The 26881-nt window shown below is 36.4% G+C and overlaps 1 protein-coding gene across 16 annotated transcripts in view; it reads right to left on the bottom strand.

Annotated features, from left to right (window-relative positions):
- The window catches only part of NFIB (nuclear factor I B), a 235691-nt gene that overhangs the window by 89474 nt on the left and 119336 nt on the right, over positions 1 to 26881 (bottom strand). For all 16 annotated transcript variants that reach the window (XR_012332495.1, XR_012332493.1, XR_012332494.1 and 13 more), the window contains one exon: positions 12321 to 12374. Coding sequence is in view for 13 of the 16 variants with exons in the window: in XM_033858087.2 (XP_033713978.1) it covers positions 12321 to 12374 (54 nt within the window). In the remaining 3 variants the exon portion in view is untranslated. The remainder of the gene's footprint in view (positions 1 to 12320; positions 12375 to 26881) is intronic.

Below are 26881 nucleotides of genomic sequence, written 5' to 3'. Positions count from 1 at the left end.
ATCTGGTTAATAAGTAACTGAAAGAAAACATTATGGTTCCTGGATTACCAGGAAAAGGCCCTGTTTTCAAGAGCACAGGCAACAAAAGCAAAAATAAACAAATGGGACTACATCAAACTAAAAGGTTTCTGCACAACAAAGGGAACAATCAACAGTGAAAAGGCAACCTATAGAATGCGAGAAGACAGCTGCAAACCATAGGTCTGATAAAGGGTTAATCTCCAAAATATATAAGGAACTCCTACAACAATAGCAAAACAAAACAAAACAAAGACGACTAATAACCTGGTTTAAAATGGGCTAAGGACTTGAATAGCCTCTTCTTCAAAGAAGACATACAAATGGCCAACAGGCATATGGAAAAAGGCTCAACATCACTAATGATCAGGAAATGCAAATTAAAGTTAAAATAAGATGTCACTTCATACCTGTCAGGATGGCATTATCAAAAAACAAAAAAAGACAGTAAGTGCTGTGGAGAATGTGGAGAAACTGGAACCCTTGCACACTGTTGGTAAATGCAAAATGGTGCAGCCACTATGAAACATAACATGGGTGTTCCTCAAAAAATTAAAAATAGAATTACAATACGATCCAGAAATCCCACCTCCAGGTATGTATCGAAAAGAACTGAAATCAAGATCTCAAAGAGATATGTGCACTCCCACGTTCACTGCAGCGCTATTCATAATAGCGAAGATGTGGAAACAACCTCAATGTCCATCCACAGATGAATGGACAAAGAAAATGTGGTATATTCATACAACAAAATACTGTTTAGCCTTTTTTTAAAGGAAATTTTGCTATATGCAACAACATGAATGAATCTTGAGGACATGATGCTAAGTGAAATAAACCAGTCACAGAAAAACAAACGCATGATTCCATCTATATGAGGTACCTAAAATAGTCAGTATCATAGAATCAGAGTAGAACAGTGGTTGCTAGGGCCTGGGACAAAGACGAAATGGGGAATTGCAATCAACAGGCAAAAAGTTTCCGTTTGATCAAGATGAATAAGCTCTAGAGATCTGTTGTACAACATTGTAACTAGAATCACTCAAAAATTTCTTAAGAAGGCAGATCTCATGTTAAGCGTTCTTGCCACAATCAATTTTTTAAAAAAATTAAAGCAAGGATAAAGTTTCAGTAGAGCGTGGTCAGGTGAACCAAATAAATGTTCAAGAATACGGAAGCAGGAATAGAATGGAAAGGAAACACTGGACTCAGGTCATAAAAAGTGAATTTAATGAGAATCATTTCAAGTGGGGACAGAAGTCCAATTGCAGGAGAAATTAAGTAGAAATTTTAGTCTTTTATATTATGTCATGAAAAAGAAGAGCAAGATGGGTCACTTGGTTGAAGGGGGTTGTCTGAATGAGGGACAAAATATGCATTTTTTTTTTTTTTTATTTTGCGGTACGCGGGCCTCTCACTGTTGTGGCCTCTCCCGTTGCGCAGCGCAGGCTCAGCGGCCATGGCTCACGGGCCCAGCCGCTCCGCGGCATGTGGGATCTTCCCGGACCAGGGCACGAACCCGTGTCCCCTGCATCGGCAGGCGGACTCTCAACCACTGCACCACCAGGGAAGCCCAATATGCATTATTTTTAAAGTAAGAAGTTGTCAGGAAGAAGTTAATAGAATAAGGGAGATATACTGAGAGGACCAGGAAAAGTAAGGGACAGAGAACATTTTCAATGGAGAGAGACAAGTTGGTAGTTTCAGAAAGAAGGAGCACTATGGAAAGGCAAGTAGGAAAAATATTTATACAATGTGAATACAAGAGACTAAGATATAAAGTGTTGCCAGGGGAAAAGCAATCTCAAAAGATACATTTGTACTCTTTCTCTTGTCATTATTAAAAACTATGTAACAAAATTTCATTCCACGTTTCCTGGCAGGCCAAAAGGCTTACTTTAGGAAAAAAGGACTACCTTAAAACTCAAATTCTATTCCACCGTGAGACTTGAAAATATCTGTTTCTTTTGTCTCTTTTATGTAACCTCTAACATCCTATTCTTATGCATCTTATGATCTGTGACTCTGTTTATGTCATCTAGGGGAGTGCAGTGTAAAAATTCAACACATTTCTATTGGGATTCACAAAAAATGATACTTCTTGCAGAAAGTCTTCTTGATCAACCCAGCTGGAAGAGAAAGTAGGATGAAAGAGCCCTCCCTTTTACCTTTTACTAAGCACCTGCTACTTGCCAGGTATGTTCTCCCATCTAATGTTTACAACTGGCATGGGTATAATTGACTGTGCTGAGTTCCAGAGAAGGGGGCTGATTTGGTCATGGCCCTCATGATCACCGTAAAACTTAGAACCTCGATTCAGGGGAAATTTGTAATTCCAACGTTCATATTCGTTGCACTTCACCACACTCCTTACACAATGGCTCGAAACAGTATTTCACAACTTTGAACTCCCATGACACTTGAGTTGTAGCGGTAAGTAATATTAGGTTTCCACAATATGTATAGAATGTTGTATGTACTTATGGGCTGACACTTTGGGGAGAGCAAGTTTTATGTGTAACTCACTTTTCAATCTTCCACAGCATTTAGTCTAATGCCATGAACAAAATAGATGCCCATTAAATATCTGTGGCTGAAAAATCTACCTACAGACAGCTCTTTCAGGGCTGTTTATTGTTCTTGGTGTGGAATGGTGGAGGACAAATGGCTGTCTCTACTCATATAGAGCTGAACCAATCCACGCCCTGTCTCCTGGAATGTAGTATTTAATTCTGAGCTCAGCAACCAGTTGGCACTCAATTAGTAGTATTCATGGCCTAACAGGGTGGATAATTGGGGCGATATAGATAAACCCGCTTCTTTCATGTCCTTATAAAATATTCCTAAATTGTCTTTCTTTTCCCCCCAAAACTAATATTACAAGTGATCAGACTGGACCCATTGTAGAGGCTGGGCATGGTGCCAACTGCGACGTAGATCAACTTTTGAGGAGTGAGTTATACATGAGCAGTCATAATGCAACCTGCAAAAATAAGTAGCTGAGGACTATTGCCTCCTGGACCTTTTAAGATTCATCTGCTAACAAAACTCATTACCTATCCTCTCCTCCTTTACTCTGAGTTCCAACCTAAATTTGAACATTTAAGAACGTTACTAATGGGATGTCTTCAAAAAAGTTAGAGGATAAAGAAGAAAAATGTCTCTGAAACAAAATCTATTAGGAAAAAAATCCTTTGATTTTTGTACTGACTCCCATGGACTTCATTCTCAAATTACTTAAAAGCTTTACCTATTGTGTTGGCCCAAAAGTTTGTTTGGCTTTTTCCATAACATCTTATGAAAAACCCAAACGAACTTTTGGGCCAACCCAATATGATGTCAGGTCTTACCACAGTTAACCCATCCTTTTACTGTCTTTCTATTTATACTTTTATGACTAGAAAGCCTGTTTATAGTCTGTTGCATGTTATAAAGAGCCGAAATTTAGAATCAAGTATCATGAAATAGTGCATTACCCCCCATAAAAAAAGTTGATTCTGGTGGATATGATAAATAAGGATATGAGAATGAGTGGGCATGAACTTATTAACTGAGGAGTGAATGGACTGTTATAAAAAAAAAAGTCAGAGTGAATTTTCCCCTTTCTTTGACCTTGAACACGATATTCTCAGATAAAACATGCTCTATGAGGTCATGCAGGGCCTATGCAAATATATCTGCCTTCATACGCAAATAGCAGAGAAAAATGTTGTATTATTTCTGTAACTATTAGAGAGTACTGTTTGTCCCAAATGCTAAATTTTGACAAAAACAAAGTGAAAAGTCAAACAAACGTAGGCCCTAGTGATCCCTGCAGATGATGACTACAACTGCAGATGCTAGCTTTCTTGATAATTATTTGGTTGGTTTTCATTAGTTTCATGACAACCATTTGGTAGCTTCAATCTCAGTATCTATAAAGTAGAGTAGGGGAGAAATCAACCTCCAAATTTGTTTGATTTAAAATTTTTCTTAAATGCAAGATCAGCATATTATTATAGTTAATGATACTATTACGGGTCAAAGGAGAAATCAAAAGAGAAATAAAAAAATACCTTGAGACAAATGAAAATGGAAATGGAACACACCAAATTTTATGGGATTCAGCAAAAGCAGTTCTAAGAGGAAAGTTATCGTGACAAAAGTCTATCTCAAGAAATAAGAAAAATCTAAAATAACCTAAATATACACTCAAGGAACTAGAAAAAACAACAACCAAAGCCCAAAGTTAGCAGAAGGAAGACAAAACAAAGATTAGAGCAGAAATAAATAGAGACTAAAATGATAATAGAAAAGATCAATAAAATTAAGAGCTGGTTCTCTGAAAAGATAAACAAAATTGATAAACTTTTATCTAGACTTACCAAGAAAAAAAGATAGATGCCTTAAATAAATAAAATCAGAAATGGAAGAGGAGACATTACACCTGGTACCACACAAAGTATCATAAGAGATTACAATGAACAATTATACTCTAGCAAATCAAACAACCTAGAAGAAATGGACAAATTCCTAGAAACATACAACCTACCAAGAGTGAATTGTGATGAAATAGAAATTCTGAACAGACCAATTACTAGTAAGGATATTTAATCAGTAATCCAAAACCTCCCAAAGAAACAAAAGTCCAGCAACAGACCGCTTCACCAGTGAAATTTTTTTGGACATGTATTTCCTTGTTTAGAAATTTCTAACAGAGCTTCCCTGGTGACGCAGTGGTTAAGAATCGGCCTGCCGATGCAGGAGACACAGGTTCAAACCCTGGTACAGGAGGATCCCACATGCCACGGAGCAACGAAGTCCATGTGCCACAACTACTGAGCCTGCGTTCTACAGCCCGCAAGCCACAACTACTGAAGCCCACATGCCTAAAGCCCATGCTCCACAATAAGAGAAGCCACCGCAATGAGAAGCCCACGCACAGCAACGAAGACCCAATGCAGCCAAAAATTAATTAATTAATTTTTAAAAAATATGTTAAAAAACAAAAGAAATTTCTAACAGAGCTATCATTAAGTACCTTTGTCAGAAGATGCCTACAAGAATCTAGATTGGAAAACGGGGACAGGCAAGACTGTCAGCTCTTCTTGCAAATCCACACAACATTGGGACAATCAGCCCAGCCTTTGGGTGCAAGGTGATGGATCACCCAAGGTACAGCCCAGCATCCCCCATGTGCAGATCTAGATGAACAGCAGGAAACTTCACAGGTGTAGATTTCAAGTGCAACCCCAAATGACGAATGACTTTCTTTGGTAGTGCCCAAACAAGACACCAGAACAGAATCTGTAGAAAATCAGATCTATCATGATCAGCATTCCTACCTGAATGCAGTTAACCTACCAAACATTCAAAGAAGAATCAATACAATCCTTCTGAAACTCTTCTAAAAAAATCAAAAGCATGTCCAAAGTCACGTTATGAGGTTAGCATTACCTTGGTACCAAAATCAGATAAGGATGTCACAGGAACAGCAATAACAACAAAAATTATAGGCCAATATCCCTCATGTACATAGATGCAAAAATCCTCAACAAAGTATCAGCAAAGCAAATTCAACAATACGTTAAGAGGATCATACACCATGATCAAGTAGGATTTATTCCAGTGGTGCAAGGATGGTTCAATAACCACAAATGATATACTACATTAAGGAATGAAGCATAAAAATTATTTGATCATCTCAATAGATGCGAAAAAAAATTTTGACAAAATTCAACACCCATTCATGATGAAAACTCTCAACAAAGTGGGTACAGAGAAAATGTACCTCAACATAATAAAGACCATATATGCAATCCAACAGCTAACATCACACTCAATGGAAAAGTTGAAACCTTTTCCTCCAAGATCATGAACTAGACTAGGATACCCACTCTCTCCAGTTTTACTTAACATAGTAGTGGAAGTCCTAGCCAGAGCAATTAGGAAAAGAAGAAGAAGAAGAAAAAAAAAAAAGAAATAAAAGGCATCCAAACTGTAAAGGAAGAAGCAAAACTGGCACTATTTGCGGATAACATGATATTTTATATAGAAAACCCTAAAACTCCATCAGAAAACTGTTAGAACTAATAAATAAGTTACAGGACATAAAATCAATACTCAAAACTCTGTTGCATTTCCATACATTAATAATGACTTAAAAGATAAAGAAATAAAGAAATAAGGAAACAATCACATTTACAATTACATCAAAAAGAATAAAATATCTAGGAATAAATTTAACTAAGGAGTTGAAAGAACTGTATATTGAAAACTACAAGACGTTAATGAAAGAAATTGAAGAAGACACAAATTAATGGCAAGATATTCTGTGCTCATGGATTATGATAAATAATATTGTTAAAATGTCCATACCACCCAAAGCAATATACAGATTCTATGCAATCCCTATCAAAACTGCAATGGTGGGCTTCCCTGGTGGCACAGTGGTTGAGAGTCCACCTGCCGATGCAGGGGACGCGGGTTCGTGCCCCGGTCCGGGAAGATCCCACATGCCACGGAGTGGCTAGGCCCGTGAGCCATGGCTGCTGACCCTGCACGTCCGGAGCCTGTGCTCCGCAATGGGAGAGGCCACAACAGTGAGAGGCCTGCGTAATGCAAAAAAAAAAAAAAAAAAAAAAACTCCAATGGCATTTTTCACAGAAATAGAAGTTATAAAATTTATATGGAACAAAAAGAGATCCCTAATAGCCAAAGCAGTCTTGAGAAAGAAGAACAAAGCAGGAGGCATCTCTCCCTGATTTCAAACTATATTACAAAGCTATAGTAATTAAAAGAGTGTGGTATTAACATAACACAGACATACAGATCAATGGAACAGAATAGAGAACCCAGAAATAAACCCACACATATATGGTCAATTAATTTTTAACAAAGGAGCCAAGAATATACAATGGGAAAAGGACAGTCTCTTCAATAAATGGTGTTGGAAAAATTGGACAGCAGCCAGATGCAAAAAAATGAAACTGGACCACTATCTTATTGTACTCAAAAATTAACTCCAAATGGATTAAAGACTTGAATGTAAAACCTGAAACCATAAACCTTCTAGGAGAAACACAGTAAGCTCCTTGACATAGACCTTGGTAATGATTTTTAAAAATCTGACACCAAAAGCAACAACAAAAGAAAAATAAACAAGTGGGACTACATCAAACTAAAAAGCTCTGCATAACAAAGGAAACTATCAACAGAATGAAAGGCAACTTACTGAATGGGAGAAAATATTTGTAAATCATATATCAGATAAGGAGCTAATATCGAAAATACATAAAGAACTCATACAACTCAACAGCAAAAAATCAAACAATCTGATTTTAAAAATGGGCAGATCTGAATAGATGTTTTCCAAAGAAGAAAACATGCAAATTGAAACCACAATGAGCTATCACCTCACACTTGTTAGAATGGCTATTATCAAAAAGACTAGAAATAACAAGTGTTGGAGAGGTTACAGAGAAAAGGAAACCCTTGTGCTCTGTTGGTGGGAATGTAAATTGGTAGAGCCACTATGGAAAAGAGAATGGAAGTTACTCAAAAAATTAAAAATAGAACTAGCATATGATCCACAGATTCCACGTCTGAGTATTTATCCAAAGAAAATGAAACCACAAATTCCAAAAGATATATGCACCCCCATGTTCTTTACAGCATTATTTACCATAGCCAAGAAATGGAAACAACCTAAGTGTCCACTGATGGGTAAATGGATAAAGAAATTGTGGTATGTATGTGGTACATACATACAATGGAATATTATTCAGCCATAAAAAAGAACAAAATCTTGGGCTTCCCTAGTGGCGCAGTGGTTGAGAGTCTGCCTGCTGATGCAGGGGACGTAGATTTGTGCCCTGGTCCAGGAAGATCCCACATGCCACGGAGCAGCTGGGCCTGTGAGCCATGGCCGTTGAGCCTGTGCGTCCGGAGCCTGTGCTCCGCAACGGGAGGGGCCACAGCAGTGAGAGGCCCGTGTACAGCAGAAAATATATAAATAAATAAAAAGAACAAAATCTTGCCATTTGTGACAACATGGATGGACCTTGAGGGCATTATGCTACAGTGAAATAAGTTAGAGAAAGGCAAATACTGTATGATCTCTCTTATATATGGAATATATATAAATATAAATTAAAATAATATCTTAAATGTAAGATGAGCATATTGCTATAGTTGATACACCTTATTTAACTTATTCAATTATTTATGTAATTCCATTTTTGTTCCAGGTAGGATATAAGGTGGCTTATTTGACATTTACCCAATATATGATCTTAATGGTCCCCAGAGGTTTGCCCCACTATACACAAAAGCTGCCCCACAAAACAGCACAAGCATCCTACAAATTTTGCAAAAAAGAAAAGTAGGATAAGTTCATGTCATTCTAGGTCAGAAAACTCTGGTTAATGATACTTGGAATGCTTCAGAAGTTTTCATCACAGAATTTGCAAAGTGTCCTAAGATTCAATGTTTCTTTGTTATATTTCCAGCCAAGAGAGAGCTCCCCACAAACCTACAGTCTTCCTGAACTCCAAGAAGAGGCATCCACTTCTAGCTGGCTTAGAGGCAAAAATCAAACTTCTAGATTGCCTTGTTTTCCTTGGATATCAACCACTCCAGCATTAGGTAACTGATTAAGATTGGGAAGTCTAAAAGTTCATAGCCCAAGGGATGTAGAGACACAAAATAATATAGCAAGTCAAAGTGCATTTCAAAAGATTATAATCCAATCACACACATCTTCTAAAAGCGAAAGTAGAGGTTTTAATCATTGTAAATAAAATTAGGTCTGTGTCTAAGTTCTTAAATTAATGGTTTGCTCTCCTTTGCTCCACAACAGTTGTTTGCTATAGTTGAAAGAGGACTCTTGCAGCTCTACTGCTTAGAAGGGATTAATTTACTGTTCAGAAAGAAGTATCTAGATATAAAAATATAACTTTTGACCCCAACATAAATAAGAGAAATGTGCATCATACAAAAAATGAAGTAGCCTAGTGGTTCTTGACCAAAATAACAATGTCATGTCCTTGGACAAAGTCAGACCTTTTGGACACCTTAGCCCAGAAAAGAGTATGGTGCCCATCCCCACTATGTAACAAAGAATAAATACAAAAAATTAAATCACGAAATAGTATAAGGAAATACTGCAAAGACTATTAAGCGCTTTTAAAATAGTAAAATAAACCTACTTAAGCTCTTTTAAAAATAAGTAGCAAATATTCTTCCTCCCCAAAAATGTGTCGCTTTTGTTCAAATGCATGTGATTAGCTTGCTAACTAAGTACAAATCCCAATCAGGAAACACAAATTAAAAACTAAAGGCCTATCTGTAGACTCCATACTACAGTCTGAAGAACCTTAAGGTCACCCTTCAGAAGTTCTTCTGAATCAGACAGTCATGTCTGATGCTGGAGAAAACCCAAGCCAGAGGGATGCCCAGTTTGTGGGAGACCCATGCATCTGTACTTATAGAATGACTGGATGTGATCCCACCTTCATGTCAACAGTGGTAAACTGATTTCAAAGGGCCTTTACCTCCAAAAGGGCTTGAATTTTTGCCATCTCTTCCCAAGCTGTTATGAAATAAACACAGAAGTAGATGGTGGCAATGTCCAGGGGTTGCACATCTCCCAGTGGAAAACTACTAGTGACAAGAAAGAGCTGGAACTCAAGGCAATCTTTTTCAAAAGTTTACTTTCTCTTTGTTATAACAATACAAACAGCAAAGTGATTCGACTGTTTCACTGCTCATGGTAGTAGACTGAATTTGCCTGTAAATGTATCATGCCTACTTGATACGGTAATTCAGAGATTTCACATTTCAGCCAAAGCCAGAAAACAGAGATGAAAAGAGGCTCCAAGAGATAAATTATGCTCTAAAAATACCAAACATGCTTATACTTATGAAAAGAGCTTTCAATAATAAGTATAATTTATCCCAATTGACTGCAAAACAAAAACCTTAATAAGTTATGATTTTTCGCATTTCCAGTTAGATACTATTTAATATTTCTAGTGATTTGATTTATGTCAAGTTATTACAGAACTCTTACTTCCATCAAACAGAATTCCTTCATAATCTCTAAGGTTAAGTCCATAATATAATGATACACAAAGCATGTTAAAACGATAGAATGCTTCTGAATCATCAAAGAAAATTCTAATTTTATTCCACTTAATTTTGATATTTTATGTTTCATTATATTCTATCTCTGAAAAACTGGTAACCAATGTACAATTTACATATACATAATATTCAACTAATCAGAATATACATTTACCTACAACGTTCCAGTTTTCAGACATAGTTCACAAAAGGTTTGATTTCCAAGGAAAATTTAAGAGGGAAAATAATAGAGATGCTTTATCTTGATTGTTTCTGCTACCCATATTATATGTAAACAGATAAATTAATAGGTGCTACACTGAATGTAGTAAAGACAATTTAACCAAGCTTCTCAACAAATATTGAAAAATCATATTCTGTCATTATATAACTATCCAGAGATTATTCATTCAGCTCAAGTAGAGAACATTTTGAGTATGATTCTTTCTGTACATGTTCAGAAATGCATTTCAAACAATAACAGCTTTATTAATTTCAAACCAAGCTGTCATTCAAATGCAAAGAGCATATCCTTTGTTTAGTCTGACTTAACAATGCTTACCAACTCTTTTTCTAATAAAGGTCCCCCTCCCTGCCAGTTCTTTGTAAAATGAGTGAAGAAGCTTTTAAAAAATGTTTGGATACAATTCACTTTTGGTTATCATGCTACACAGAGAAAACATTAATAACTAAAAAGAAGAAATTTTAGTAAAGTTGAAGACATTACAAGCTAATAAATTTTCTCAACTTCAGAAAATTTCTGGCAAATTTTATTATATTCTAAATAGCTCTCTTTCTTGGCCCCATCCACACAAAAAATAAAATAATCAATTTAACTGGAAGTTACATTTAAAATTTTTCAGTTTTTTCAATGTTTTGCTACCAATTTTTAGTCATATTAAATGACTTGGATGAAAGTAAAGAAAAATCAACTTAGTATACATTTTATATCTATACTTAATCAGAATATTTTATCTTTGAAGGATATACTACTTTTGTCATACAATCTGATTTTGTACGATACAGAATAAGTTAATATGCAGTTGGAAAATTTTTTTCGAAGATAAAAATAGAGAACAAAATATAGGCAAGACTCAGAAAGAAAAAAATATATTGTTTTGACTTCGCATTTTTACTTACATATTTACTTGTTATATCTTTCTAACATCCTTTTAAAGCAAGAATGCTCTGACACATTTTCTTGTAGTTTTGAGGGTTCTTCAGCCTCACATTAGCAAACTATTATGACAGGAAGACCAAGCAATTAAGGACCTAAAACTAAGTCTACCTGTGGAAACTTTTATGATTCCCTTTTATAAATTTGGGGGTCTATTTTCAATGAAAAGCCAAATGAGATCATTTTGGAGGTGGAGGTTATATGTGGTCAGTTTGAATTCTTTTACCTGTTTGTTTTGTTTTTGTTAGGTTATTCTTAGAGCATTCTTTTACTAAAGTCACAGATATAATTAAAATTTTTATGAGATTAAAATATTAGAAACTCTTCTTTGCACTAGTTTTTATCTCATGAGAAGAGATACTACTCCTAAATCAGTCAAAATTCTATATCTGCAGCTTTAGGAAAAACAAAACCATGAAGACAGTATGGTTTCTTATAAAAGCCATTTTCAGATCTGGAACAACTTCTGAAAATAAAGAGAGTATTCGACATACATTACACTTAAAGGAAAAGTCTTACTTTCATTATTTCCTGATTCTTGGAATCCCATTAAAAACATTATGGAATAAAAACTCATTTGCAAAAATCCCGCATGAAGACATAACCACTACCACCACAACCTACTTTTTAAAGTAATGAGATTTGATAAACTACAATAAGAGTATGAAAAATTATACTTTTTCTTGTGCATTTTAAAAGAAAGATTAGAAGGATTTTTGGCTTTTCAAACAACAGTGACTTTTAGCACCTGAAAGATATACAGCTATAAAATACATGCATATTCATTTTCAAAGAAACACCAACAAAAAGTAAAACATTAGTGATTAGGTACATACTGATGACGCCAATGTGGAAGTATGTGCCACTGTGAAGGGCCTAAAAAGAATCACATCTTGTCCTGATCATACCTGCCTGCCAGAACAAAATAGGCAGCTGACCAATTACGGGGTGTTTATCTATACAGTGGTACCTTTGTTCTCCAACAATGTCAGATTGCAAACGTCCTGGAACACATATTTACCTGGAGGATTCTTGGCAGGATCATTGTGGCTTGGACTTCCTGATTGTCCAGAATCTGTAAAGAAATCACAGAAAATGTTTTCTTTTTAATTTGTTTTGAAAGAATTTCACAATCCTCAGAAGGACTTAAAAAATTTTTTTTAACGTAGAACAATGAAGTCGAGTGTTTGAATAAAGTATACTTTCCTAAGCCTTTCAGGAGCAATGTTTTATTTATTAAACTAGAAGAACATCTATATATATATATATATATTTTTTTTTTTTCGAGAGGAAAAAAGTAGCGATCTCTAATATTTGTGGGGTAGGGCAAGGCTTTTTTAAAACAAAAGGTCTGGCGACGAAGCCACTAAAGGTGGTTTGAAGGTTGGGCCTGTCAGGAGCAGTAGGAAATAAAGCAGATACATTCCCTAAAAATGCAATCTGAGTGTAATTAAACATGCTTTTTAAAAAAAACCCGAAAATGTTTTTATTCAATGAGTAAAAATACATAGAAACTAGAGTCCGTTTTTCCAGGATTTCAATCGCATACACACATATCCACTCCAATAATCCCCCAACCTACTGGATCCAGGCCCAGGTTTGACTGCATCCCATGATAGCAATCGATTTGCAAACACCAAGAAAAGCATAAATTACTAGGTAGAAACCATCACGGCTTTGTGGAGAGCAAATTGTTGGATCAATTTAATTTCCATCTGTGATAGACGGACAGACTCGGCAGATAAGGAGGAAGAGATCAATGCAGAATATCTGAATTTCCTATCCCACATTGTTCTTCATCGATGCTACAGAAAGGAACATGGAAGCTACAGTACTGTTAAACATGCCTTTCCTAACTAACCTGACACTGTTGTGTTTTGCTCACTCCCCTTTCCTCCATGTCCCCTCTGCATTTATCTGTGTCATTTGCGCCATATTATTATACCCTTACTTGCAAGTTGGTTTGTACTCTTCTTTTATTGGTTCTAGTATTTAAGTTTTGTCTCCCCAACTAAACTGCATGCTCCTAAGCAGAGGCAGAGATTCTGTCTACTTCTTTTGTGTTTTCCTCAGTGTGCTGTTCACGGCTGTGAATGCACTGGGCTGGATGGTTCAGATTCAGCAGCTTTCTTTGCTTGCCTAGAAAAGGCAATTTTGAACTTGATAGTGAATTTCAACAAAATTTCATAGGCGGCCACAGACAAGTCTCTTTCCTGAAACCTGGCCATTATACCCAAGACAGGATCCAGTCTTATTTAAGCAGAAAAATCTTATGCTGGTTTTTTCAGCAGAGTTATTCTGCTCTTCTACTCAAGTTATTAACATACTGCAACTGCTGCTGCTTCTACTATTAACTGCAAGGACATTCTGTTGACTTCTTTCTGTATAAAACTTGGTTATTTATTTCTGCCCTTTGCCTCATGCCTGCTAACTAGATTTAATACTGAGATCGGAACTGTGCCCCTTCATCCCATTCCCTTGTCTTTTTTCTTTTTCTTTTCTTTCCTTTTTTTTTTTTTTGTCCTAGAACAGTTTTTATAAAATCTCAGTAAATATACTTAATGATTCCCACATTATCCTCCAATTTATTTCTTATTTCCCCAAATGGAAAAGAAACCGGTCAGGACCACTCCTGCAATCTCAGTTCTGGCTAGAGTCTTCTACAGATAGTCAAAGAGAGTTAGGTACTCTCCAAAAGGTTTGTCTCATCTCCCATGAATTCTATTAGTTTTTCTGGAATTGAGGCAAGACTCAGTGACTTATAACTTAGGAGATCAATCTTTCTCTTTCTTTATTCCCATAAAAGATGGTCCAGGCATGGAGTATGACAGTTACATAAAAAAAGAAAAATTATATGATTTTGCTATAGCCTCAGCTATTTTTGCCTTGAGTTCCTCTGACAAATGTCCCCCAGAATTGACATGACATTCCAGCTTAATTTCTCAAGTGACTCTTAACATTTTGAGAAGTTCCTATTTATGCAGTGTGTACCCACTGACCAGAGCCTCCCCATGTTTTATTTTTCCCTGTAAAGCTACTTCACATTTATGGAGGTCTAGATATTGATCCCCCATGGTGGCTAATGACACCTTCACGATGACACAACATGAGGTAAATTAGGGTTGCCATCAGAGGACATGAGCTGTCCACTCTAGGTGAGCCTTAGTATTTTTAGTTAAATCAACTTCAAAACAGAACCACAAAATTCTTTCCCAACATCTTGTTGCTGAAATTTGGATCCAGTAAAGAAAAATGTCTCTTCCATTCCTGAGAAAGTATTCAGTTAGAACAAGGACACCCCATTACCACAACATCCCATTTGGAAAACCCTAATTTTTTTCTGCTTCAAATTACCCTTTTCCCCTATTTCCAACAACTGCAGACCAACTTCTTCAACTGAAATAAAAATGTAATTTCTGAAAAATAACCCACAAACATTTGAGGGAAAGCTCAAGTAGACCCTAAATTTGAGGCATACACTTGCTTTTAATAATAATAATTCCACTTTCTAAAATAATCTGGCATTTACTGGCACACATGACAGATTTTCCCTCGTAGTCCAACGTCTGTGCCCTCTCATGCAGTAAACAGCATATACTGGATCCCCAAAACACAGAAGAGGCCCCCTCAAGGAACGAGCAAAAGAACACTTACTTTTCCAACTGTAAATTCTAACACTCTAATCTACTTTTAACTCTTATGTCACCTTATATCGGTCACTTCATTCCAACTGCTGGAAAAGGAAGTAACCAGGGAGTCACAGTGGGCAGAGAAACCAAAAATGAACTGTTATTGTGGTGAACTTCAGAGAAAGAATTACTTAGACCACATCTAAAACCCTTCCAATTCACCACCTAGGTCAAATTACTCTATACCCAAAGGTTTTCCTTAACTGCTTCCATCATTTGCTCAAGTCATGTGTATGTGTGTGTACTTCATATGTTACAGCGAATCCCGGCTCTGTCCCTCACTAGTAATGTGATCTTATACAAAATTACTTAACTCTTAGGGCCTTGGAGTCCTGATCTTTAACTGTAATGCTACCTACCTTATAGAATCATTGCAAAGATTTTACTATATAAAACCTCAAGTACTGGTCAGACACATCTTACACAATCAATAAATGAAAGCTATTATTAAACAGAAAAGACACATTCAAAAAATGACTAATATTTTTAACGGACTGACTCTCAGGAAGAAAGGGAGAAAAGGGATATGACTAAATTTGTCCATCCCAGTGTAAGCATCTAAAACTGTCCGTGGTGAATCAACTGAAGACGGACGAGTGTGTGCCCTCTTGAATTCCTCTGTAAGTGCTTTAGTCCCACCCTCCCCAAAAGGGAGGAAGGCAGTGCTGCCATTTCGAGGCTCTCAGGGAGCTGTCATGCTCAAAAGCCAGGAGACACCAGCCATGTGACGAAAATTACCTTCTAGAAGACTGAAGTCTTTGAAGAAGGAGGGCGGTAAGAATGGGACTGCGAGGTGCCCAGCACACTCAGTCTTGAGGCTAGAAAGATTTTGATGCAGTGGAGAAAAAAGGAGGGGAAGGGGTCTTGAAGGCAGCAGACCTAAACCAGTCCTCTGTCATTCCCCCCACATTTTATTTCCTCTTCCCTGATCTCATTCTGTAACTTCTACATTTCTTTGTCTGTCTCTTTCTGACCTGACTGGACAGAAAGTAGGATTGAAATACATTTTGCATATTTTCCATCCTTTGTGTTTTAAAAGTGTGAATTAAACATATTATATTTCTTCTAGGAAACAGAAGAGTTAATGAAAGCATTTCTAAATTAATGCTTTTAAAACTCAATCAATTCCTCCCTCCCCCAGGTTAAAGATTCTCTAGGAATAAGTAAAGGTTCTCATCCTTATATGGTCCTTATTAACTTTCCTTCAATCTTTCCATCCACTCCTTTTTAAAAAGTAGCCAGTCTTTCATGGCTCTTCTAATATCTAAACTTTACCTAAGAAGTAACCAAGTTTCTCTAATGACACAATTTTATGGAAGATCCTGGGATACTTAAGTGATCTAAATGGCTTGTACAAAGTTACAAGGCAACTATTAAAACATGTGTTCTCTACATGGGCCACCCATTCAGACACACTGCCTCTTGAGTGGTTATGATGCAATCTTAAAATCATGCAAATCCAAATGACCTTTCACTCAATTAAAGATTTCTGGGAACTTTATCTTCCCCTAATCTCCCTCCTCCTTCCCACCATTTACCAATATATTCAAAACCTTCTTCAGAAATTTAAAAAAACCTTTAGCTAGTCTTTTTAACAGAAGTTGGAAATAATTATTATCATTGAAGTCTATACACTAACTGATGCTTTAGAAAGAGGCCAACTCTAAAAACTTTAGTTTGGATTTTCATTGCTAGACCGAGGAAATTCTAATGTTCTACTGATAATCTAATGGAAGTCCAATGAAATGTCCGTTAAACATATAAGATAATAAATAAATACTGACCTGTTAAATGTTTGTATTAAGTACTAGCATGCTTGGGGGGAGGGAGGTGGAGGGGGATGAACTCAATTAACTGATGTGGTTGGATCATCACAACTATGAAAGGTTTTTTGAAGGTCATTCATGTAAGTTTCAATTAAGTGAGAATAAGATTTATGAAGCACATTCTGTATTCCAGTTACTAATGTTTGGAACATATTAGGTTCTCCATAAATGTGTATTAAATTTCCATTTAATTTACAATAATGAGCTTTAACATATTGTTTTAAAAAGAATATACCTTCTATGCTATCTAGAAGCTCAGAGCTTGCTCAGACAGAAATGTACAAATTTAAAAAAAATACACTGTGATAGGTGCTATAAATGAGTACACAGCAAGAGGAAATAATTAGTTCTTCCTATGATGGATGGGCAAGGGCATGTCATAAAAGATATCAGAGGGAGGTGACCTTAGGAACAGAGTCTTGAAAAATAAACAGATCTCACATCTTGCTGGTACATATTCCTCTCTACTAACAAGGCGATTTCTTCAAAACCTAAAACTGATTAAGCTTCTTCCCTGCTAAAACTCTTACATGAGTCCCAATACATACAGAAAAAAACTCCAAAATTTTAGGATGTCATTCAAGGCACTTTGATCTGGCCCCTACCAACACCTGGGTCATACATTAGCCTTTCAGTTCCATGTGTGTCACCCCCATTTGATGCCCCTGAGTCTTCGCACGCAGTGTCCGTCTTTTTTCTCCCTAAAGTCCTCCATGTTGAGGTCATCCCTTTTAGATTCTGAACTATATGAGGGCAGGGATACTGCCCTACTTAGCCTTATGGCCCTAATCTTCGGTACAGCGCCTGACACACTTGTTTAAGTCAAATGAATAGAAAACAATTGGTCTATAAACTACGGAAGTGCACAAAGAAGACTAGAAAAAAAGGAAGAAACACTAGGCATGCTGCCTCTGTGCAGAAACATCTAAAAATAAATGATAAAAATGAACTTATTTATAAAACAGAAATAGACTCACAGACATAGAAAACAAACTATGGTTACCAAAGGGGAAAGGTGGGGAGTTTGGGATTAACAGATAAACACTACTATGTATAAAATAGATAACCAGTGAGGACCTAGTGTATAGCACAGGGAACTATATTCAAAATCTTGTAATAACCTATAACGTAAAGGAATCTGAAAAAGAATATATACATATATATATGTATAACTGAATCATTCTGCTGTATACCTGAAACACTGTAAATCAACTATACCTCAATTTTAAATAAATAAATCCTTAAGAAATTATCCAGTGGGAAAGAAAATCAAGTAGACAAACTTCTGTGACAAGGAAAGGGGATAGAGACACAATTCCCAGAGTGGGTCTCCCAGCCTAATGTAAGGCTCAGTTCTGCTTCCCTTAATTTCTGAAGGAATATTTTGAAATGGGAGGGGGTAGATAAGAGGCACTATTTTGAGTCAGAAATTAAGGTTTGGCTCTCTCCTACAAAGGGAGGAGATGCTTGTCGGGGGAGGTCCAGGGAGAGGCCACTAGTTTGCAAGCAAGAGGCCAAGAAGCTTTTGATGACCCTTATGTATAAGCTGTCTTTCTACCCAAAAACGACACATTCCAGGAATTCATTTTCTTCTCTGATACCATGACTTGAGAGGCATGATTTTTATTTATTAAAAAAAAAAATTTGAGAGGCATCATTTTTATTTATAATCATTCTGGTGCAAAGAAGGGATTGTACAAGGTAACCTGTCAGGTCCCTTCTGGCTCTAAAATTCTATGACTCTATAACAATATAGCTTTTATATCAAGGGATATCAGAAGAGTAAATGAAACCCACACTGTAACCTGTTAACCTACAGATAGCCTCTTGCTAGAACTAAAATTAGTCATCATGTGATAAAGGGCCCCTTTGTCATATTCTTTGGCTTTAAGCAGGTAAAGAAATAGCCCATTGTCAACTAAAGATACCATGAGAGTTTTCTAGAGGCTTAGAATAGTCCCCTTCTTTCTCTCCAAAACACTATTAACTACTGACATACTAAAATAGCATATTTTTACAAATTAAGTATATAGTATGCCAGAAAGAATCACTTAAGAAAGAGAAAAGCCAATGTAAGAAACAAACACCTGAAAGAAGGGATACAAACCCATGCACTTTATAACAGGGAAACACAAAGTTAAGACAAAAACATCCACCTTTTTCAAGGAGAGAGGAGAAAACTATTCTTCTCAGAGGAATCTCCCTCTCCGTCTGTGCAAAACGTCCTGCCTCCTTCTTGGCAGTTTACTTTCTACAAGGACTGATTTCCCTGGGAGTTATAGTGAGTTAGGTTTATGTAATCACAATTCTGATTACATAATTTGCCATATTTTTTCTGCAGCACGTTAAAGATCTATACAGCTTCCGTTTTAATGGAGGACTGTTTCATCAACTGGGATGCCACAAAACTAAAGTTTTACAATACTTCCTTCTTCCACTCTTAAATGGTTGAGAATAACACAAAGAAAGAATCTGGGAAAATTAAGCACATTCTTATCTCTCATAAGCATGTAAATGTGCGGGAAAATGCTCATTCTCTCCTTCTCTGATTCGGTCTATCTGTCCCTTCTCAACAGGAGATTACGTTATATGGCATCCACTTCTCTGCAAAACTTGGGTAACTAGCTACCCATGGGAAGCGTTAACTCTGTCACTTGGTTAATGGAGTCCTTGACATATTTTTGCTGAGTCTGTATCCATTCCCCTAAACCCGGTTCTGAGCAGGAAGACACATTAAACCTCTCTGAATACTTTTGACAGAACCAAAACAATATTTGGGAGACATGGTTTCTTACATATTTTCAATCATGCTTTTTAATCCATATTATTTTCCATCTGAAGACCCATACCTTCAGATCTCCCTTTTTATTGGTTAACATGGATTTTAAAATATATCTTCTATACAGCAAAACTCAGAGATTTAAAAGAGGTTGCTATACTGAGGCTCCTTACAGATAAAGTAACTTATTTAACCAAAGAAAAATACAGTACAAGAGAGTAGACAGGTACTGTACCCTCTATTTCTTTTCCCTACACATTCTACTAGTTCTATTATTAAACTTTCTTTTAAAGAGCCACCTTTTTCTGCTTAACAGGAGCATTAGGTTCAAAGCATCCTATCGCAAGGATTAAAATAAGGATTTGTTTGGGCTCAAGACCAAACTTTGTTCACAAGGAATTAGCCAAAACCATAGGGCACTGAAATTTCAGGGAAAAAAAGAAAATCCCACACCCATTTGAGAGCATATCTGTTCATGCCAGGGGACAATTCACCAGTGCAGATGCGAAGACCCCTGCACAAAAAGTGTGAAACCTGCCAACATGTCTGACCAGAGGTTTGTATTGCTTCATTAACTAGCACCAAACCCCCGCAAATGAAAGCAGGGATAATCGTATCTGACCTTTCTGGCCTCAGATTAAGTTCAATGACTCTCTACTGATCCAGGGATTGAGTAAACCAAAGGTCACAACCAGGATCGTCTAAACTTCTTGTTTTTGAAGCCGTTAGCCTTTAGAATGTAAAGATACCATACTGGTCATTGTCAAGATTGCAAACTTTCTACAGTGTGTTTTCAATTAAGTAAATAAAATGTGGTAATTAAATCAAGATTGCGTAATATGTTTTTGATTTGTAATCTCATTTAAATTAATTAACTGACTCAATCCCTGTTTAGTTTTTAAACTGGCCTAGTTAGGGAAAGAGTCCCTGGAAGCAAATCCAGTTTTCTATCTTTAAAAACAAGGCAAAGCAATCTGGCATACTTTAAAAATGAAAAAAAACTTAGATGCACCAGCAAAATATAAATACAGAGGCAAGGGTGTTAGCATAGAAGAAGGAGGAGTTTTATGGCATGATTTTGACTAAAAAAATAGATCTAGCACTAGAGAGAAATAAACCAAAACATTATTTATTCAAAACATTTCTTTTCCAATTTTATGAAGATTGCATGTTTGTTGGAAGCAAAACATTTCCAGCTGTATTTTAAGTTTCTGAGGAGAGTTGTAAGATTTATAATCTTTCCTAAATGCTGCCCATATCTTATAATATGAGATGAACACGCCACTGCGTACTTTAAAAAACAATTTGCCAATGCACTCTGCCACATGAAAACAATGAAGTCCTTTCCAAAACCCCACCAGATCCAGGAGGAAAAGATGAGATGAATGTTCTGTCTTTCCCATCTGGGAGACATTGTGGATTTCAGCCATACTATGTAATATAATTTTTTTTTTCCCTTGGAAACCACGAAACCTGCATTTTATAGCAAGGTATGTAGTGCAAAGAGAATGCTGGTGAAATATGAATCTGAAAATGAAAACCAGAATGTCATCAGACTCAAGAGCATAATTGTGGAGGCAAGTTGAAAAATCAATGCAAAATTTCAACATAAACGAAATGCAACATTTGTGATCCTATCGGTCTGAAATTTTCTCTTAAAAGGAAAGCAGGGGAAAATAAATGCTCTTTTACCACCGAAATCCTGAACAGCACTAATTACACTGCCTGGCACAGTAACTTACTTATCTGCTTTATTTTGTCCTGGGGTCTTCATGCATTATTCTAAGTCCTACACCTAGCACATTCTGGGTGTACGTGGCCCTTCTGTGCTATGTCGGTTTTTTGTATTTCCCCAAAACTTAATACAATATTGTTTATCTAGATTAAAACCAGACATAAGACTTTCTAATATTTTGTTGGCAATCTTTCTTCTCAGGGAGCAGGACGTGTTTTCTCACAACTGTCTGGAGAGTCAGAACTCCTGGGTTCCATTCAGTAACTGCCAACACTTGTGCTCTGACCCTAAGCAAACCACTTCATGCCTGAATCAGTTTGTATCTTGCCCAATCACTTAAAACCGAATAAGAAAAGGTAGGAGTTTTTGGCCTTAGTCATTTCCAACAGGAATAAGAGGAAAAAAATAACTTTATACAACAGTGAAAATATGCACAAATATTTGTGCGGAAAGGCTAAGATTTGTTTTAATAGACTTTAAGGTTTAATTTCCCACATTCACACCCACCCAACCCCACCAAAAAAAAACGCTCCTAGTTAGTCCTCCTCCGTTTTCACTGTATACTTCCCCTTGAAAACACTAACAACGCAGGTAATTAAAGTTCTGCGTTAGTGTACAGGTCTCCTGTTGGAGTGTAAAATTCATGGGTCAAGATACATGTTAGCCTTATTCACTGCCTGGCGTTTATATCTGCTGAATAAAGGACCACTCTTTACAGTGAACAATACCTTGATGGCTGATATCACTTAAAATACTTTTCATCTTTCTGAAATTATAATTAAATTGGCAGTAATGCCAATCATAAGTTTTACTTGTTTGGTTATTACCTACATATAGTCTATTTTTAAGTGTCTGTGAGCTCTCTACAAATATAAATTTAGCAACTGATTCAGTCAGTGACCAAAAAGTCATATCCTTATTTTTTCCTGTGCTCATTTATTCATTGGCATGTGTTCTTAAAAAGAAATGTTTTACCTCATCAGATTTCTCCATTATTTAAGGTAAAAAGATACTTCGCCAAATCATTAAAATGTTGAAATCATGATATGAGCTTAGAGAAAAGAAATCGGTGGGTTTCTTACATACCCTACTAGTTGTATGTCATTAATAAGTCGCCCTTGCTTTATTATTAAATCACGGCTCTCAAGTCTATGATGATGTATTCATATAAAAATAAATGTATGTATTTAATCAAAGGTGTACAATACACAGCAGAGTAACAGAGTAAGATAGAGATAATATATTTCTACCATGGTCAAGTAGATTTGTACGTCAGACGTTCATGACTGCTTTTGTTTATAAAATAATTTTATCATAATATTGGAGGGAAAAAAATCAGAGAAGTCACTTGATGAAACAGGAAGCTTGCTGATGTGGCAGATAACGGTATTAAATGTCCTAACAGTTCCTTGATAAGTGGTTCAAAGAACTTCTGTCCTCATGGTTTCAGGACAAAAGCTAATTTACCAGGAATAAAACTACTTGAATAATACATCATGTGAAATTTTTTTTTAAAGGATAAAATGAGGAAACAAATGAGGAGATAGTAACTTCCTCCTGCAAATGAAAACTGCATGAGAGGAAAGTAACTCAATTTTACTGGTAAAATAAACAACCAAAAAATGGCTAACGAACATGACTTTTCCTTCTTTTTTTCAAGAGAAGGGTTGGGATTATTCTAATAAGTGGAATGATATATTTGAAAGAACTCTGAAAAGTTTGTAACTCAACAGAAATATGAAGATTTGTTATAATTTTATGGGGCAGTATTTTTTCAAATGATCATTTTAAGAGGAAAGTTAAAAATACAGGTAACTTTAAACAAGAATAATAAAAAGCCTATTATAGCAGCCTACTATGGAATCGACTGGTTATTTGGAAAACGAGAAAAAATGATGACAGGCATGCCCACTTCCACTTTAAAGAAGGGAATCGAGAGTATAAGAGCACGGAGCTGTGAACCTTGTGCTCAAAATTCCTTCCATTTTGTCATTTTACTCAGTTTATCTTTAATGGAGATTCAAATGGACTCCTTATGATTCAAAAATCTCTAAGCTATACCTAAAGAGTATGAAAAAGAACAAGTTTCTGCATTATGCCCCATCCGTATGTCTTAACCCTGAACGGTATCAAACCTATGTAATTTTATACATCAAATGCCTTCCAGATGTGACAAAATTTTAACACAGACCAACGTCAAGTTCTTCACTGTAGACTCATCTCCCATGCTCACAAAGATTATTTCCATTGCACATAACATTACACACGGCTAATGTTCAATTTTCCAAATTGATTATTATGCTGCCATTTCAAAAATGACATTGCCTTCCAGTCAAACAACAAACTACAAGCTATGCTGCATACCCAACCTCCCCCTCAAAATCACAAAAGAACCAAGAAACCACATCATTATTTCCAAGTTGTAGACAATGCTTGATTACAAGGGCAGTTGAACTTTTCCTGGTCCATTCCTGATACCTCCAAAAGACGGAGAAAGAGAGGGTGATTATAATTTTTTGTCAGAGCTACCAATTACCATCAGAACAATTGAGCCTGTCACCTGTTGTTTGGGGTTCTAAAGACTGGCTCTAATTAGAGAAGATCGAATACTTCCTGACATTTACAGTATGTTAACAATTGAAAATTAACCAACAAGATCATTCATGGAGAATTTTCAAAAGCATCTAATAATACTCTTGATGAAAAAAACATAAACTAAATTTTCCGGCAGGATAAAAAAAGAAATTTAGTAACTCAATGCCAGTAAGAAAAACTAGTATGATAAGGCTTTGGATAATATCCTGCAAACTTAATCCCTCCCACAAAATTAATGCTTTGAACCTTACCTCAATTCCATCCCCCCACCCCATCTCCAAAATCAGAATTGTCATGTAGTGATAATTTGTCCTCCAAGACATCCCTCACTCTGTTACTGCAAACTACATTTCCCAGCTTGTTAACAACTGGCTTCAAATTAGAGCCATCCAATGGGAGGCTCTGGTGGGAGTTGTGGAACTTGGAGAGTGGGAAGACAGGAGAAAGGGAGGTGTTTCTTCTCTTTCTACTTTTAACAGGTATCTCCGAGCAATGGCTGTCTCCTTTTTGTTCTAGTTTCCACAGGGTGGGCCCCTCTCCCTGTGGTCTCCAAGGGCTCTGGCAACACCACCTCCTCCTCTTATCCCTCCAGCCTTAGTTGCAGTAGTGGGTTCCTACAGATGCTAATGTCTGGGTTGCCTCACTGCCCCTTTGGGTTTTTACCTGTTCTAACATCATTGTAATTGGTCTCCCCTTGGTAATTCTTTCTAGTGGACTCGGGTAGGAGCTCTATTTTTCTGGATCCTGATGGATACATGTCCTTTTTGACATATTCATCACTCTAAAATAGATGTCAGGTAATAGAGTTAGAGGTAGTGGACTAAATATAATCCATTTAGAATATTAATAAATTTCAAGTCATTGTTATGATTTTCATTAAAAAGGTGACAAAGCACTGTCACCGCTCAGTACGCAGTACAAAACGCTATACCCCAATGTGTTTTATAATGCACGATATTGGCAAAGATAATCAACGTTAAGAAAGATTAATTTAATTAATCAGATTTTCAATGCCAAGCTCTATATCCATCTCTTCCAGCAGATCCTCTGCTATTCATACCCACCCATCCAGGTTTACTATTTCTTTTTACCTACTCAGACTTAGTCTTTCCATCCAACTTTTAACAATTCACATGATACCTGGGTTTTTCCTTGTGTATGTGATTTTCCTACAAACATGACTGTCTGCTCCTTGACTGGATCAAGTTATGAGCCTGATAATTTTTATAGAACGTTGTACATTTATTTCTATCTCATAAACAACTTTGAGTGGCTTATCAATTATCTGAATATCTAACAATATCATGTGGAGATAATAAAAAAGTTGTCTTAAATACAGACCAACATGTATCAACCTAAGAATAATATATATTTGAAAAGAGAAATAATTTCAGCATTACTCTTTTTTCTCTAGGAAATAGTTCACTCACTTGACGTCTAGCATTTTCACATTGGAAAATTCATAAAATAAGAAGAGACAGAAGCATTTTCTTCAACCGGAACTGCATAATCTATGGTCCTTTACTAGAACACGCCACAAATAGGAGACAACAAAAATGTTTCTGTTTGTATGTATAGGGAAGTATGTGAACTCACAATACTAAAGCTTTACCATCACAAATGCAAGCAGTATGGATGTGCTCGATATTTTACAGTGTGATAGATAACATCCCACTAGAGGGAAGTGACATTGCAGAAAACATAAAGCATCAATTCACATGGTGCCGCCTTTTTCTGATGAAACTTTAACAGGGTGGCACCAGTGCTTGGTGGGTGTACTCAGTTGCCGGCACTGCACTATAATACCACGACCCTGTGCTTCCTCTCAGTCATTTTGAACTTTCCCACCCCCCCATCCCGAAAGTTTTATTTTCATGTTTCTTAAACATTAGTGCCCTGGTTTGTGATAGTTACCGCCAAACATCATATGGAGAGGGTGTCAACTGAAAAATCACTGTTTATTAAATTTTTTTTAAACTTGAGCCTGAAATCTATTTAGTCAATTTTTGTCACTTAAGGCAAAATTTGTAAATTTAATTCAATAAATATTTATTGAAAAAGAAAATGAGTTATAGTCTAAATAGGCATAAAATGAGCATAAAGTAAGATGAACAATAATTTCTACTTTTTGCATTTTCCCATCCCTCCGTTTTATTTCCAATGAGAACATTATAGCGCAATGAATAAGCTAAGAGACAACCTTCATAACATGACAGTAGACATATTGCACAGACATTGAAAACTACAGGAATAATGCTGAGACCACGAGATAGAGACAGTCCTTGAATTTCTCTGGCAACATGGACAAGGGGCAGGAAGCCTAATGCCAGATAGAAAGTGAATCTAAATGTTAACCAGGTTTTTTTTACTACACCCACAGTATTCTATACTTAAACTTTTGCTATAAGTTGCCGTCCAAAAAAAAGACAATAAGAAATAAGAAATTATCCCCAGTTCTTCCAATGTACTCTACATCTGGATTCTGTGATTTAAGAGCCATCACATAGGAATATATAACTCAGAGACAAGATAAAACAAATGAAATTGCTACATTATACCAAGCAGATAACTGAAATGATGACAGATGTAACTGGCCCAGAGATAGGTGTAAAGAGGCACCCTCCTACAAATGGGCTGATAGAGCAAAGAAGAAGTAATCTCCACCTTCAAACAATGTATTTGAAGATCTGGTTGGAAGCCAATAAACAGAAAATCTCCATCCACTTACAAACGTCACAGCAGATATAATGGAACAAAATAACGCTGAAACTTTTATAAGAAATGATTTTTTAATACTGGAGGCAGACTGTATCACCTCAACCCAGTGGCATGAGCGTGGTCTCTCTCTTTCTCATGGAAAGAGTAAATCTTTTAGTGTGACATTCCCTAAGTTTCTTTATAATGTGCTATGCTTGACCTGGGAAGAAATTTTCGGTCTTGGCATGTTGGCTGAGAATG

The sequence above is a fragment of the Tursiops truncatus genome, chromosome 6 (assembly GCF_011762595.2).
Source record: "Tursiops truncatus isolate mTurTru1 chromosome 6, mTurTru1.mat.Y, whole genome shotgun sequence".
NCBI classification, from domain to species: Eukaryota; Metazoa; Chordata; class Mammalia; order Artiodactyla; family Delphinidae; genus Tursiops; species Tursiops truncatus.
This window is presented reverse-complemented; position numbering and strand designations above follow the sequence as displayed.